Source organism: Phocoena phocoena, chromosome 16 (genome assembly GCF_963924675.1).
Source record: "Phocoena phocoena chromosome 16, mPhoPho1.1, whole genome shotgun sequence".
Taxonomy (NCBI): Eukaryota; Metazoa; Chordata; class Mammalia; order Artiodactyla; family Phocoenidae; genus Phocoena; species Phocoena phocoena.
In genome coordinates this window covers 83,794,757-83,812,203 of record NC_089234.1, presented here as the reverse complement: position 1 = coordinate 83,812,203, position 17,447 = coordinate 83,794,757, and the positions used below count along the sequence as shown (strand labels likewise).

Below are 17,447 nucleotides of genomic sequence, written 5' to 3'. Positions count from 1 at the left end.
TCAGCAAGCAGTGGAAATTGCTGATGCTGAACAGAAAAAAGAAAAAGAATGAAAAGAAATGAGGACAGTTTAAGACACCTCTGGGACAATATGAAGCATACTAATATTTGCACTGTAAGGGTCCCAGAAGGAGAAGAGAGAAGAGAAAGAGGCTGAGAACATAATTGAAGACATAATAGCTGAAAACTTCCCTAACCTAGGAAAAGGAAAGAGTTGCCAAGTGTAGGAAGTGCAGAGTCCTATAGAGGACTAAGCCAAAGAGGAACACACCAAGGCATATTGTAATTAAATTGGCAAAAACAAAAGGCAAAGAGAGAATATTAAACTCAGCAAAGGGGTAAGTGAATCCTGAGAGAGCGGCCAAGATGGTGGAATAAAAGAACCCTAAGCTCACCTCCTGTTGTAAGGACACCAAAATCACAAAAATCTGCAGAACAACCATCATTGAAAAAGTCTGAAACCTACCAGAAAATATCTCTACAACAAAAGACATAAAGAAGGAAGCACAACAAAACTGGTAGGAGGGGTGGAGTTGTGATATAATCAAATCTGACACTCTCTGGGTGGGTGACCCACAAACTGGGGAATAATTATATTACAGAGGGTTGCCCACAGGAGTGAGAGTTCTGAGCCCCATGTCAGGCCCCCCAGTGTGGGGGTCTGACACTGGGAAGAGGAGCCCCCAGAGCATTTGGCTTTGAAGCCCAGTGGGGTTTGGTTGCAGGAGTTCCATGGGATTGGGGAAAACAGAGATTTCACTCTTATAGGGTGCACACAAAATCTCACACACACCGGGAACAAGGGCAAAAGCTACAATTTCATAGAAGCCTGGGACAGACCTACCTGCTGGTCTTGGAGGGTCTCCTGGGAAAGCAGGGGTGTCTCTGGCTCACTTTGGGGAGAAGGACACTGGTGGTGGACATGTCAGGGAGCATTCACCTGTGCGAGCTCTCCTGGAGGCTGACATATTGTCATTAAAGCCTGGTTCCACCCAACAGCCTGTAGGCGCCAGTGCTTGGACACCTCTGGCCAAAGAAGAAACGGGGGGAGGGACACATCCCCACCCATAGGCAGGCAGGCTAGAGACACAGCCACCTCTAGACACACCCTAGGCATGACCCTGCCCACCAGAGGATCAAGACGCAGCTCCACCCACCAGTGGGCAGGCACCAGCCCCTCACACCACGAAGCCTGCACAAACCTCTAGGCCAGCCTCACCCACCAAGGGGCAGACACCAGAAGCAAGAAAACTATGGTCCTGCAGCCTGCAGATAGAATACGCAACTGCAGGCCAGACACTACCCTGGGACGAGCTGGCCCTTGGGTGACGAGAGGAGAGTGGACTCCTGGGATGCATAGGGTGTTTCCTACAGAGGGCCACTTCTCCAAGGTCAAGAAATGTAACTGACCTACCACATATGTAAAAATACAGATACCAATTTAGACACAATGAGGTGACAGAGGAATGCATTTCAGAAGAAGGAACAAGATAAAACCCCAGAAGAAGAAATAAGTGACATGAATATAGGCAATCTTTCTGAGAAAGGGTTCAGGGTAATGATTGTAAAAATGATCAAAGAACTCGGGAGGAGAATGGATGTACAGAGTGAAAATTAAAAGTTTTTTTTTTTTAAACAAAGAATTAGAAAATATAAAAGCAGCAAGGGAAAAGGAACAAGTAACATACAAGGGAATTGCCATAAGGCTATCAGTTGAATTTTCAGAAGAAAGTGTGAAGGCCAGGATTCAGGGGCATGATGTATTTAAAGTGATGAAGGAGAAGAGCCTACAACCAAGAATATTCTACCCATCAAGGTTCTCTTTCAGGTGTTTGATTGAGAGATTAAAAGTATCACAGACAAGCAAGAGCTAAGAGTTCAGCACCACCAAAACATCTTTACAGCAAATATTAAAAGACCACCTCTAAGTGAGAAAGAAAAGGTGACAACCAGAAGTATGAAAATTATGAAAGGAAAAAGTTCATCAGTAAAGGCAAACATATAGTAAAGATAGGAAGTCATCCACACAAAAAGCTAGTAGGACTATTAGAAGACAAAAGTAGTAAAATCATCCATATACACAATAAGCAGTTAAGTGATACACAAAACAATTAAATGTAAAATATATCAAAAACAGTAATCAGGAGGCTAGGAGAGTACAAATGCAGGGTTTGTATTTTTTTTATTTGTTTACTTATTTTTAAAAATTATTTATTTTTGGCTGTGTTGGGTCTTCGTTGCTACACGCAGGCTTTCTCTAGTTGTGGTGAGTGGGGGCTACTCTTCGTTGAGGTGTGCAGGCTTCTCATTGCAATGGCTTCTCTTGTTGCAGAGCACAGGCCCTAGGCCCACAGGGTTCAGTAGTTGTGGCTCATGGGCTTAGTTGCTCCATGGTACGTGGGATCTTCCCAGACCAGGGGTTGAACCCATGTCCCCTGCATTGGCAGATGGATTGTTAACCACTGCACCACCAGGAAAGTCCCAAATGCAGGGTTTTTATAACATGCTTGAAATTAAGAGATCAATAAACTTATAGCAATCATATATATACATATGAATATATATATTTTATATATAAATATATATATATTTGTGTATATGCTGCCAATAAGAGACTCACTTTAGATCTAAGAAGACATAGACCGAAAATGAGGGGATGGAAAAATGTATTCCATGCAAATGGATTGAAAAGAAAGCCAGGGTACCAATACTTATATCAGAAAAAATAGACTTTACAGTAAAGACTGTTAAAAGAGACAAAGAAAGATATTGTGTTATGATCAAGGGATCAATCCAAGAAGAAGATATAAGAATTGTAAATATATATGCACCCAACATAGGAGCACCTAAGTACATAATGCAAATATTAATAGACATGAAGGGAGAAATCAACAGTAACACAGTAATAAAGGCAGTTCTAAGAGAGATGTTTATAGTGATAGAAGTTTATTTCATCAAAGAAGAAAAATCTTAGATAAGCCACCTAACCTTATACCTAAAGGAGCTAGAAAAAGAAGAACAAACAAAACCCAAATTTAGTTGAAGGAAATAAATCATAAAGATCAGAGCAGAAATAAATGAGAGTAAAAAAAGGAATAGAAAAGATCAGTGAAACGAATAGCTGGTTCTTTGAAACGATATTTTAAAAATTGATAAAGGTTTGACCACAATCATCAAGAAACAGAGAGAGGGCCCAAATCAATAAAATCCAAAATGAAAAAGGAAAACTTACAACTGACACCTCAGAAATACAGAGGACCGTAAGAGACTACTAAAAGCAACTATACACCAATAAAATGGACAACATAAAAGAAATGGACAAATTCTTAGAAAGGTACAATCCGTCAAGTTGGAACTGGGGAGAAATAGAAGATATGAACAGACAAATTACCAAGAATGAAATTGCATCAGTAATTAAAAAACAAAATCAAAAAACCAACTTCCAACAAACAAAAGACCAGATGGCTTCACAGGTGGATTCTACCAAAGATTCACAGAAGAGTTAACACCTAACCTTTTCAAAATAGTCCAAAAAAATTGTAGAGGAAGCAATGCTTCTGAACTCATTCTGTGAGGCCAGCATAACCCTGATACCAAAACCAGACAAAGATATCACAAAAAAAGAACATTACAAGCCAATATCACCGATGAACATGGATGCAAAAGTCCTCCTCAAAATATTAGCAAACTGAATCCAACAGTACATCAAAAGGATCATACACCATGATCAAGTGGGATTTATTCCAGGGATGCAAGGATGGTTCAGTGTCCTCAAATCAGTCAATGTGATATATCACATTAACAAATTGAAGAATAAAACCATATGATTGTCTCAATAGATGTAGAAAAAGGTTTTGACAATGTTCAACATCCATATATGACTCAAACTCTCCAGAAAGTGGGTATAAAGGAACATACCTCAATAAAATAAAAGCCTTATGTGAGAAACCCACAGCTAACAACATACTCAGTGATGAAAAGCTAAAAGTATTTCCTCTAAGATCAGGGACAAGACAAGGATGCCCACTCTCACCACTTTTATTCAACATACTACTGGAAGTCCTAGCCACAGCAATCAGACAATAAAAAGAAATAAAAGGAATCCAGATTGGAAAGGAAGAAGTAAAACTCTCACTGTTTGCAAATGATATGATACCATACATAGAAGATTCTAAAGACATCACTGGAAAACTACTAGAGCTCATCAATAAATTTGGTAAAGTTGAAGGATATAAAATTAATATAAACAAATCTGTCACCTTTCTATACACCTCAACAAACTATCAGAAAGAGAAACTGAGGAAACAATCCCATTTACCATCAAATTAAAAAGAATAAAATGCCTAGTCTGTACTTGGAAAACTATAAGCCACTGGTGAATGAAATTGAGGACGACACAGACAGATGGAAAGATACACTGTGTTCATGAACTGGAAGGATTAATGTTTTTAAAATGACCATAGTACCCAAGGCAATCCACAGATTCAATGCAATCCCTATCAAAATATCAAGGGTGTTTATCACAGAACTAGAACAAATAATTTTAAAACTTTCATGGAAGCACAAGACTCCAAATAGGCAAAACAATTTTGACAAAGAAGAACACAACTAGATGAATCAGGCTCCCTGATGTCACACTATACTGCAAAGTTACAGTAATCAAAACAAGATGGTACTCACAATGTTCATTGCAGCTCTATTTACAATAGCCAGGACATGGAAGCAACCTAAGTGTCCATCAACAGAAGAATGGGTAAAGAAGATGTGGCACATATATACAATGGACTATTAGCCATAAAAAGAAATGAAATTGAGTTATTTGTAATGAGGTGGATGGATCTAGAGTCTGTCATACAGAGTGAAGTAAGTCAGAAAAAGAAAAACAGATACCATATGGTAATACATATATATGGATCTAAAAAAAAAAAAAGGTTCTGAAGAACCTAGGGACAGGACAGGAATAAAGATGCAGACATAGAGAATGAAATTGAGGACACAGGCGGGGGAAGGATAAGCTGGGACGAAGTGAGAGAGTGGCATGGACTTATATATACTACCAAATGTAAAATAGCTAATAGGAAGCAGCCACATAGCACAGGGAGATCAGCTTGGTGGTCTGTCACCACCTAGAGTGGTGGGATAGGAGGGTGGGAGAGAGATGCAAGAGGGTGGAGATATGGGGATATATGCATATGTATAGCTGATTCACTTTGTTATAAAGCAGAAACTAAGACACCATTGTAAAGCAAATATACTCCAATAAAGATGTTATAAAAACCCAAAAACAAACAAAACAAAACAATATGGTACTGATACAAAAACAGACACACAGATCTATGGAACAGATTATAGAGAGTCCAGAAATAAACCTGAGCTTATATTGTCAAATTCATCTACAGCAAAGGAGGCAAGAGTATACAGTGGAGAAGACAGTTTCTTCAATAAGTGGTGCTGGCAAAACTGGACAGCTACATTTAGAAGAATGAAATTAGAATACTCTCTAACACCATACACAAAAATAAACTCAAAATGGATTAAAGGGCAAAATACCAATGTAACACCAGAAACCATAAAACTCCTACAAGAAAAGATAGGCAGAACACTCTTTGACACAAATGATAGCAATAGTTTTATGGATCTGTCTCCTAAAACAAAGGAAATAAAAACCAGCATAAATAGATGAGAGCTAATTAATCTGAAAAGCTTTTGCATGGCAAAGGAAGCCATTGACAAAATGAAAAGACAACCTACTGAATGGGAGAAAATATTTGCAAATTATGTGACTGATAAGGGGCTAATATACAGAATACATAAATAGCTCATACAACTCAACATCAAAAAACAAAAACCCTGGCATTTCCCTGGTGGTCTAGTGACTAAGACTCTATGCTCACAGTGCAGGGGGCCCAGGATTGATCCCTGGTCAGGGAACTAGATCCCACATGCATGCTGCAACTAAAGATCCCACATGCCACAATGAAGGTCCTGCATGCTGCAACTAAGACCCGGTGCAGCCTAAATAAATAAATAAATATTAAAAACAAAAACCAAAAACCCCAATTTAAAAATAGGCAAAAGACCTGAATAAGCTTTTTCCTAAAGATGACCTACAGATGGCCAACAGGCACATGAAAATATACTCAACATCATTAGTCCTCAGAGAAATGAAAATCAAAACCACAGTGAGATATCACCTCACACCTGTCAGAATGGCTGTCATCAAAAAGAACACAATGACAGAATATGTATATGTGTATATAACTGAGTCACTTTGCTGTGCAGAAGAAATTAACACGTTGTAAATCAAGTATACTTCAATAAGATTTAAAAAAAAATAATAAAAAAAGAAAATGTAAGAAAAAGAAGGAACACAATAACAAATGTTGGTGAGAATGTGGAGAAAACAGGCCCCACATACACTGTTGGTGGGAAGGTAAATTGGTGCAGACACTATGGAAAACAGTATGGAGGTTTCTCAAAAAAATAAAACCTATCATGTGACCCAGCAATTTCACTCCTAGGTATTTATCTGAAGAAAAAAAAAAAAAAAAGAAAACACTAATTCAAAAAGATACATGCAGCCCAGTGTTCATAGCAACATTATTTATAATTGCCAAGATATGGAAGCAACCTAAGTTTCCATCAAGAGATGAATGGATAAAGAAAATGTGGTACATCTATACAATGGAATATTACTCAGCTATAAAATAAAATGAAATTCTGGAAAAACCAAAACGAACTTTTGGGCCAATCCAGTAGTTTGTGTCATCTTTGTGTTAACCTCTTAATTATTCCTCCCTGGTAGATGAAGAGAGGGGAAGGTAGTAGGTGTCCATGCTGTGGATGGTGGCTCCTCATGTTGGCCTCTCTTGGGGTCATCTGTGAAAAGCCCTGGGCGCTCTGGAGAAGCAGTTCTGAGCATGGAGACCCTGCCCCTCCCCTCTCATTCCAGCCTTAAGGGAGCAGTTGAGCCTGTGTGAGCAGGTGTGTAATCCTGAGCTTTAGTCAGCTGGAGTCTGTCCCCCTTCTCTCCTACCTCCTGTCCCTGCTTTTCTCCTTTTTCTCTACCCATTCCTCTCTCTTGTCTTTTCTTCTTACTCGTCTGTTATTGGTAATCACTTTACCCAGAGGGCTTCCTCCTTTTCTATAACCAAAATACTTTTTCCTGACAGTGTCCCCTTGGGAGAGGAAGACACTGTGTGGATGTGAGGGTGACCCACACGGGGGCACAGTTGCTCTCAGCCATCTTCATAAATTGTGGTGACAAAAGGCATCCCTTTCTGAAATGCCTTGGATAAAATATTTGAATTGTAGTAATGTGATGTAAGTTGTATACATGCACTTAAGGTATATGAATATGCACATATGGATATCAGAAATATTTCCCATTATCTTATTGGAGACCCTTTTAGAGATTATCTTTTTTAAAAAAATTATTATTAACATATTAGGAAGTGCCTTTGTCATTGAACCAATATCAATACCTTTTTATTACCTAAGGTCCATACTTGATTCAGATTCCCTTAGTTTTTTTTTTTCTTTTTTTTATAATAATAGCTAACATTTATTGGGTGTTCATAATACACTACCCACTGTGCTAAGTAACTTATAGGCTTTATCTCATTCCTCACAACCATCAGAGATAAGGCACCATTATTATCTCCAAGGAAGGGAGATTTAATATTGGAAGGTTATGGAATTCTTTTTTATTTTTTTAAACAGCAGCTTCTTATTAGTCATCAATTTTATACACATCAGTGTATACATGTCAACCCCAAGCACCCAATTCATCACATCCCCACTCCCACCCTCCCCACAGCTTTCCCCCCTTGGTGTCCATACGTTTGTTCTCTACATTTGTGTCTCAATTTCTGCCCTGAAAACTGGTTCATCTGTATCATTTTTCTAGGTTCCGTATATATGTGTTAATATACGATATTTGTTTTTCTCGTTCTGACTTACTTCACTCTGTATGACAGTCTCTAGATCCATCCACATCTCAACAAATGACCCAATTTCGTTCCTTTTTATGGCTGAGTAATATTCCATTGTATATATGTACCAAGTCTTCTTTATCCATTCATCTGTCGATGGGCATTTAGGTTGCTTCCATGACCTGGCTATTGGAAATAGTGCTGCAGTGAACATTGGGGTGCATGTGTCTTTTTGAATTGTGGTTTTCTCTGGGTATATGCCCAGTAGTGGGATTGCTGGATCATATGGTAATTCTATTTTTAGTCTTTTAAGGAACCTCCATAGTGGCTGTATCAGTTTACATTCCCACCAACAGAGCAAGAGGACTCACTTTTCTCCACATTTGTTGTTTGTAGATTTTCTGATGAAGCCCATTCTAACTGGTGTGAGGTGATACCTCATTGTAGTTTTGATTTACATTTCTCTAATAATTAGTGATGTTGAGCAGCTTTTCATGTGCTTCTTGGCTATCTGTGTGTCTTCTTTGGAGAAATATCTATTTAGGTCTTCTGCCCATTTTTGGATTGGGTTGCTTGTTTTTTTTCAAAATCGACCTGCATGAGCTGTTTATATATTTTAGAGATTAATCCTTTGTCTGATGATTCGTTTGCAAATATTTTCTCCCATTCTGAGGGTTGTCTTTTCGTCTTCTTTATGGTTTCCTTTGCTGTCCAAAAGCTTTTAAGTTTCATTAGGTCCCATTTGTTTATTTTGGGTTTTATTTCCATTAGTCTAGGAGGTGGATCAAAAAAGATGTTGCTGTGATTTATGTCAAAGAGCATACTTCCTATGTTTTCCTCTAAGAGTTTTATAGTGTCTGGTCTTGCATTTAGGTCTCTAATCCATTTTGAGTTTATATTTGTATATGGTATTAGGGAGTGTTCTAATTTCATTCTTTTACATGTAGCTGTCCAGTTTTCCCAGCACTACTTATTGAAGAGACTGTCTTTTCTCCATTGTATATCCTTGCCTCCTTTGTCATAGATTAGTTGACCATAGGTGCGTGGGTTTACCTCTGGGCTTTCTATCTTGTTCCATTCATCTGTGTTGCTGTTTTTGTTTCAGTACCATATTGTCTTGATTACTGTAGCTTTGTAGTATAGTCTGAAGTCAGGGAATCTGATTCCTCCAGCTCCGTTTTTTTCCCTCAAGACTGCTCTGACTAGTCGAGGTCTTTTGTGTCTCTATGCAAATTTGAAGATTCTTTGTTTTAGTTCTGTAAAAATTGCCATTGGTAATTTGATGGGGATTGCATTGAATCTGTAGATTGCTTTGGGTAGTATAGTCATTTTCACAATATTGATTCTTCCAATGCAAGAGCATGGTATATCTCCATGTGTTGGTATCATCTTTAATTTCATCAGTGTCTTATGCTTTTCTGAATACAGGTCTTTTGTCTCCCTAGGTAGGTTTATTCCTAGGTATTTTATTCTTTTTGTTGCAATGGTAAATGGGAGTGTTTCCATAATTTCTCTTTCAGTTTTTTCATCATTAGTGTATAGGAATGCTAGAGATTTCTGTGCATTAATTTTGTATCCTGCAACTTTACCAAATTCATTGATTAGGTCTAGTAGTTTTCTGGTGGCATCTTTAGGATTCTCTATGTATAGTATCATGTCATCTGCAAACAGTGACAGTTTTACTTCTTCTTTTCCAATTTGTATTCCTTTTATTTCTTTTTCTTCTCTGATTTCCGAGGCTAGGACTTCCAAAACTATGTTGAATAACAGTGGTGAGAGTGGACATCCTTGTGTTGTTCCTGAACTTAGAGGAAATGCTTTCAGTTTTTCATCATTGAGAATGATGTTTGCTGTGGGTTTGTCCTATATGGGCTTTATTATGTTGAGGTTGGTTCCCTCTATGCCCACTTTCTGGAGACTTTTTATCATAAATCAGGGTTGATTTTTGTCAAAAACGTTTCCTGCATCTACTGAGATGATCATATGGTTTTTATTCTTCAGTTTGTTAATATGGTGTATCATATTGATTGATTTGCATATATTGAAGAATCCTTGCATCCCTGGGATAAATCCCACTTGGTCATGGTGTTTGATCCTTTTCATGTGTTGTTGGATTCCGTTTGGTGGTATTTTGTTCAGGATTTTTGCATCTATATTCATCAGTGATATTGGTCTGTAATTTTCTTTTTCTGTACTATGTTTGTCTGGTTTTGGTATCATGCTGATGGTGGCCTCATAGAATGCGTTTGGGAGTGTCGTTCCTGTGCAGTTTTTTGGTAGAGTTTGAGAAGGATGGGTGTTAGCTCTTCTCTAAATGTTTGATAGAATTCACCCTTGAAGCCATGTGGTCCTGGACTTCTGGTTTTGGGAAGATTTTTAATCAGAGTTTCAATTTCATTACGTGTGATTGGTCTGTTCATATTTTTTATTTCTTCCTGGTTCAGTCTTGGAAGGTTATACCAGTCTCAGAATTTGTCCATTTCTTCCAGGTTGTCCATTTTATTGGCATAGAATTGCTTGTAGTAGTCTCTTAGGATGCTTTGTATTTCTGTGGTGTCTGTTGTAAGTTCCCCTTTTTCATTCTAATTTTATTGATTTGAGTCCTCTCACTCTTGATGAGGCTGGTTAAAGGTTTATCAACTTTGTTTATCTTCTCAAAGAACTGACTTTAAGTTTTATTGATCTTTGCTATTGTTTCCTTTGTTCTTATTTAATTTATTTCTGCTCTGATCTTTATGATTTCTTTCATTCTGCTAACTTTGGGTTTTGTTTGTTCTTCTTTCTCTAGTTCCTTTAGGTGTAAGGTTAAATTATTTATTTTAGATTTTTCTTGTTTCTTGAGGTAGGCTTGTATAGCTATAAACTTCCTTCTTAGAACTGCTTTTGCTGCATCCCATAGATTTTGGGTCGCCATGTTTTCATTGTCGTTTGTCTCTAGGTATTTTTTGACTTCCTCTTTGTTTTCTTCAGTGATCTCTTGGTTATTTAGTAATGTATTTTGTAGCTTCCATGTGTTTGTGCTTTTTATGTTTTTTCCCCTGAAATTCATTTCTAATCTCATAGCGTTGTGGTCAGAGAAGATGCTTGATATGATTTCAATTTTCTTAAATTTACTGAGGCTTGATTTGTGACCCAAGATGTGATCTATCCTGGAGAATGTCCCATGAGCACTTGAGAAGAAAGTGTAATGGGCTGTTTTTTGATGGAATGTCCTATGAATATCAAATAAATCTATCTGGTCTATTGTGTCATTTAAAACTTCTGTTTCCTTATTTATTTTCATTTTGGATGATCTGTCCATTGTTGTAAGTGAGGTGTTAATGTTCCCCAGTATTATTGTTTTACTGTCGATTTCCTCTTTTACAGCTGTTAGCATTTGCCTTATGTATTGAGGTGCTCCTATGTTGGGTGCATGTATATTTATAATTCTTATATCTCCTTCTTGGATTGATCCCTTTGATCATTATGTAGTGTTCTTCCTTTTCTCTTGTAATTTTTTTTTTTTTTTTTTTTTTTTTTTGTGGTACATGGGCCTCTCACTGTTGTGGCCTCTCCCGTTGCAGAGCACAGGCTCCGGATGTGCAGGCTCAGAGGGCATGGCTCATGGGCCCAGCCGCACTGTGGCATGTGGGATCCGCCCGGACTGGGGCATGAACCCGTATCCCCTGCATCAGCAGGTGGACTCTCAACCACTGCATCACCACAGAAGCCCCCAACATTCTGTATTTTAAAGTCTGTTTTATCTTATATGAGTATTCCTACTCCAGCTTTCTTTTGATTTCCATTTGCATGGAATATCTTTTTCCATCCCCTCACTTTATGGCTGTAAGTGTCCCTAGGTCTGAAGTGGGTCTCTTGTAGACAGCATATATATGGGTCTTTTTTTTGTATCCATTCCACAAGCCTGTGTCTTTTGGTTGGAGCATTTAATCCATTCACATTTAAGGTAATTATCGATATGTATGTTTGTATGACCATTTCCTTAATTGTTTTGGGTTTGTTTTTGTAGGCCCTTTTCTTCTCTTGTGTTTCTCACTTAGAGAAGTTCCTTTAGCATTTGTTGTAGAGCTGGTTTGGTGGTGGTGAATTCTCTTAGCTTTTGCTTGGCTGTAAAGCTTTTGATTTCTCCATCGAATCTGAATGAGGTCCTTGCCAGGTAGCATAATCTTGGTTGTAGGTTCTTCCCTTTCATCACTTTAAGTATATCATACCACTCCTATCTGGCTTGTAGAGTTTCTGCTGAGAAATCAGCTGTTAACCTTATGGGAGTTCCCTTATATATTATTTTTTGTTTTTCCCTTTCTGCTTTCAATAATTTTTTAAAAATTTATTTATTTTTGGCTGCGTTGGGTCTTCATTGCTGCATGTGGGCTTCCTCTAGTTGCAGTGAGCTGGGGCTACTCTCCGTTGTGGTGCGTGGGCTTCCCATTGCGCTGGCTTCTTTTGTTGCAGAGCACAGGCTCTAGGCACGTGGGCTCAGTAGTTGTGGCTCGTGGGCTCTAGAGCGCAAGCTTAGTAGTTGTGGCGCATGGGCTTAGTTGCTCCGCGGCATGTGGGATCTTCTCGGACCAGGGCTCGAACCCGTGTCCCTTACATTGGCAGGCGGATTCTTAACCACTGTGCCACCAGGGAAGCCCAATAATTTTTCTTTGTCTTTAATTTTTGTCAATTTGATTACTATGTGTCTCGGCAAGTTTCTCCTTGGGTTTACACTGTATGGGACTCGCTTCACCTCCTGGACTTGGGTGGCTATTTCCTTACCCATGTTAGGGAAGTTTTCGACTATAATCTCTTCAAATATTTTCTCGGGTCCTTTCTCTCTCTCTTCTCCTTCTGGGACCCCTATAATGCGAATGTTTTTGTGTTTAATGTTGTCCCAGAGTTCTGTTAGGCTGTCTTCATTTCTTTTCATTCTTTTTCTTTATTCTGTTCCGCAGCAGTGAATTCCACCATTCTGTCTTCCAGGTCACTTATCTGTTCTTCTACCTCAGTTATTCTGCTATTGATTCCTTCTAGTGTAGTTATCCTTTCAGTTAATGTATTGTTTTTCTCTGTTTGTTTGTTCTTTAATTCTTCTAGGTCTTTGTTAAACATTTCTTGCATCTTCTCGATCTTTGCCTCCATTCTTTTTCCTACATCCTGGAGCATCTTCACTATCATTATTTTGAATTCTTTTTCTGGAAGGTTTCCTATCTGCACTTCATTTAGTTGTATTTCGGGGGTTTTATCTTGTTCCTTCATCTGGTACATAGTCCTCTGCCTTTTCATCTTGTCTGTCTTTCTGTGAATGTGGTTTTTGTTCCACAGGCTGCAGGATTGTAGTTCTTCTTGCTTCTGCTGTCTGTTCTCTCGTGGATGAGGCTCTCTAAGAGGCTTGTGCAGGTTTCCTGATGGGAGGGACTGGTGGTGGGTTGAGATGGGTGTTGCTGTGGTGGGCAGAGCTCAGTAAAACTTTAATCCACTTGTATGCTGATGGGTGGGGCTGGGTTCCCTCCCTGTTGGTTGTTTGGCCTGAGGCAACCCAACATTGGAACCTACCTGGGCTCTTTCTTGGGGCTAATGGCAGACTGGGAGGGCTCACGCCAAGGAGTACTTCCCAGAACTTCTGCTGCCAGTGTCCCCATCCCCACGTTAAGCCACAGCCACCACCCATCTCCACAGGAGATCCTCCAACACCAGCAGGTAGGTCTGGTTCAATCTTCTATGGGGTCACTGCTCCTTCCCCTGGGTTCTGAAGCACAGAGTACTTTGTGTGTGCCCTCCAAGAGTGGAGTCTCTGTTTCCCCCAGTCCTGTCAAAGTCCTGCAATCAAATCCCACAAGCCTTCAAAGTCTGATTCTCTAGGAATTCCTCCTCCCGTTGCCGGACCCCCAGCTTGGGAAGCCTGACGTGGGGCTCAGAATCTTCATTCCAGTGGGTGGACTTCTGTGGTATAAGTGTTCTCCAGTCTGTGAGTCACCCACCCAGTAGTTATGGGATTTGATTTTATTGTGATTGCAACCCTCCTACGATCTCATTGCAGCTTCTCCTTTGTCTTTGCATGTGGGGTATCTTTTTTGGTGAGTTCCAGTGTCTTCTCGTCAATGATTTTCCAGCAGCTAGTTGTGATTCTGGTGTTCTCAAAAGAGGGAATGTCCTTCTTCTCCGCCATCTTGGTTCAGGCTCCCAAGCTTGCAATCCCTGCTCACATATTGTAGCTTTCTCTGGGACACTTCTCCACCTCTTAGAGATTACCTTTTAAAGGTTGTGATTAACTGTAAAACTCAGGATTTAAAATGTCTTTAGGGAACGTCCTAGTAGCAGATGTTACTGGGCAGGAAGAGAGTAGCCTATGGTGGCATTATGTGGGTCTGTCACTCAGTCTCTTCTTCCCTCTTCTCAGCGGTCTGTCGGTCTTCCATGATTTCATTCGAAGATTAGACAGGGGCCTTCGGACTTCATGGTCACGTGTGTAAACTAATTTGAAATCCGAGGATGGAAAAGCAGGGACCAGTGGAAGTAGTAATAGTGTCTTTCCATGGAGGGAGTGTTTAGAAGTATTATAACAAACAAATACATTTTGCTTAATTTTGTAAGACCAGTTTTTGGTATTTTGAGTATTCCTTATTTTATATTTAACTGTGATGTCTCTGTTGCCCCTCAGGAAGTTTGTGACATGAAATCTGAGGGTCAGGCCACTGTCATTCAGCAGCTGGAGCAGACCATTGAGGATCTGAGGACCAAAATAGCTGAGCTAGAGAAGCAGTACCCGGCCGCAGACCTGGAGGCGGCCACCTCTGGAGACACGTGTCTGCGAGCTCTCAGTTTGGGAGAAAAGGAAGTAGGGCATCAAAGGATTTTACAGGCAAAGTCCATCCAGACGTCCCCGACAGAGGAGGGTGGGACACTGACACATCCTGTCATGGGTGCCCTGCCTGAGGCCACGAGTGGAGACTCAGCCGGGCTGTCCTCACCTCCCGGACCTCAGAACAAGTTCTGCGCAGAGATTTCTTTGGTTGTGTCTCCAAGGCGAATAGCAGTTCAGCTCGATGCACATCCATCCCTCCAGGCTCCACCACCCACGTCACTGCCCTGGTCTGACGGTCAAGGACAGGCGAGCTCCCAGCCTTCCCATCCTTATTTTCATGCGGAGTTTGAAACCAGCCACGAGCACTCTGCTTTCCCCTCCTCTGAAAACAGCCATGACATCCCTACTGCACTGCCTCTGTCTCCCAAGTTCTCCCACCAGATGCCTGGTCTGGGCACCGTGGCTCCTCCACGGACCCCACCCCATGTCGTGCCTGAGCCTGCACTTCCCAGCCCACCATGTCCCTCACCTCCTCCTCCGCCTGGTCCAGAGATGCTGCCACCCCCTCCCCTACCTTTGCCTGGTGAGGGAATTCCTTCCGCCCCCCCTCTTCCCACAGTAGGAATTCCTCCCGCCCCCCCTCTTCCCGGTGTGGGAATTCCTCCTGCCCCCCCTCTTCCCAGGGTGGGAATTCCTCCCGCCCCCCCTCTTCCCGGTGTGGGAATTCCTCCCGCCCCCCCTCTTCCCGGGGTGGGAATTCCTCCTGCCCCCCCTCTTCCCAGTGAAGGAATTCCTCCCATCCCCCCTCTTCCCAGTGAAGGAATTCCTCCCACCCCCCCTCTTCCCGGTATGGGAATTCCTCCCGCCCCCTCTCTAACCAGTGAGGGAATTCCTCCCGCCCCTCCTCTTCCCGGTGTGGGAATTCCTCCCGCCCCGCCTCTTCCCAGTGAAGGAATTCCTCCCGCTCCCCCTCTTCCCGGTGTGGGAATTCCTCCCGTCCCCCCTCTTCCCGGGGTGGGAATTCCTCCCGCCCCCCCTCTTCCCGGTGTGGGAATTCCTCCCGCCCCCCCTCTTCCCGGGGTGGGAATTCCTCCCGCCCCCCCTCTTCCCAGTGAAGGAATTCCTCCTGCTCCCCCTCTTCCTGGTGTGGGAATTCCTCCCGCCCCCCCTCTTCCCAGTGTGGGAATTCCTCCCGCCCCCCCTCTTCCCAGTGTGGGAATTCCTCCCGCCCCCTCTCTAACCAGTGAGGGAATTCCTCCCGCCCCCCCTCTTCCCGGTGTGGGAATTCCTCCCGCCCCCCCTCTTCCCAGTGAAGGAATTCCTCCTGCTCCCCCTCTTCCTGGTGTGGGAATTCCTCCCGCCCCCCCTCTTCCCGATGTGGGAATTCCTCCCGCCCCCCCTCTTCCCAGTGTGGGAATTCCTCCAGCCCCCCCTCTTCCCAGCGTGGGAATTCCTCCCATGCCCCCTCTTCCCAGTGAAGGAATTCCTCCTGCCCCCCGTCCTCCTTTGCCAGGTGTGAGGGTTCCGCCTCCTCTAGCCCCTCCCCCTCCTCCTCCTCCTGGAACAGGTTTCCCCCCACCGCCCCCACCCCCTCTGCTTCCTGGATCCGGCCTTGCTCTCCTGCCACAAGCTGGGAGTAGCACTTCACCAACACTGCAGGCGTGTGGATTTCTTCCTCCACCGTTGCCAGCTGGCTTGTTTGGGTTCGGGTTGAACCAGGACAAAGGCAGCAGGAAGCAGCCAATAGAACCTTGTCGGCCGATGAAGCCTCTGTATTGGACGAGAATTCAACTGCACAGTAAAAGGTAACGTGAACAGGGGCTCATCTTTGCTTAGTATTGTCAATACGAGGGAAGCATTTTCCTTTAAAACTCTGGAGAAAAATGAGTAAAAATAAAATAAATAAAAGTAAAACTTGCCTGTAGACGATTACATCAATATTTAGTGAAGCAATTTTAGACTTTTCTCCAGAAGTATCAAAGGAATAAAACAAATGACGTGAATCAATAAACACATTTCTGTCTATATAGTTTTTGATAGACTTTTATAGATAGAGGGATATACTTTTCTTAGCATACATGCTCTGTTTCCTCATTGCAGAACCTCACTCTGATAAATAGCTCATAAAAGTAAATCAAATCCATAGACAGACTGACTCTTGAGGATGTTTTCTTCATCCTTTTGAAGGCATGGTCTTGTTTTACTATTCAGAAATGTGCTACACAAAAATACACACATCCACACCCCATGTGTGAAATGACTTAGTTCTGAGCATTTCATGGCACTTCTGTAGATGATATGCAACACTGTGAGGTCATAAAATCACAAACTTATATGATTTTTATAAAATATATGATATTTGTAAAAGAATGCCTCCCAGCAGGTATGCTGCTGGTGTATTACTTATCCATGGATGGTCCATAACCTGGTTCCCCGACCCCTGGGACGGTACTAGGACATGGCTGTGGAATGCGCCAGTGGGAGAAAAAACATGCCCTTTAAATTTCACTGGACTTCCTTGTCCCAAGTTCTCGTGACTCTGAATTTGTGTGTGTGTGTGTGTGTGTGTGTGTGTGTATGTGTGTATGTGATGTGGCACAGATTTAGAATAGGGTATTTACCAGGTTCATTTTCATTTCTTATATTAATTTTCTCTTCACTGAATCATAGTGGGAGAGGAACCTATCTATTTTGACTACTTCTGACTTTGCAGCTCATTCTCTGGGT

General features: G+C 41.6%; 1 protein-coding gene across 1 annotated transcript in view; it reads left to right on the top strand.

The window, feature by feature from the left end:
• FMN2 (formin 2) overlaps positions 1-17,447 on the top strand; it is a 321,516-nt gene that overhangs the window by 117,007 nt on the left and 187,062 nt on the right. Inside the window, exon 7 of the mRNA XM_065893942.1 lies at positions 14,577-16,525. Within this exon, the coding sequence (XP_065750014.1) occupies positions 14,577-16,525 (1,949 nt within the window). The remainder of the gene's footprint in view (positions 1-14,576; positions 16,526-17,447) is intronic.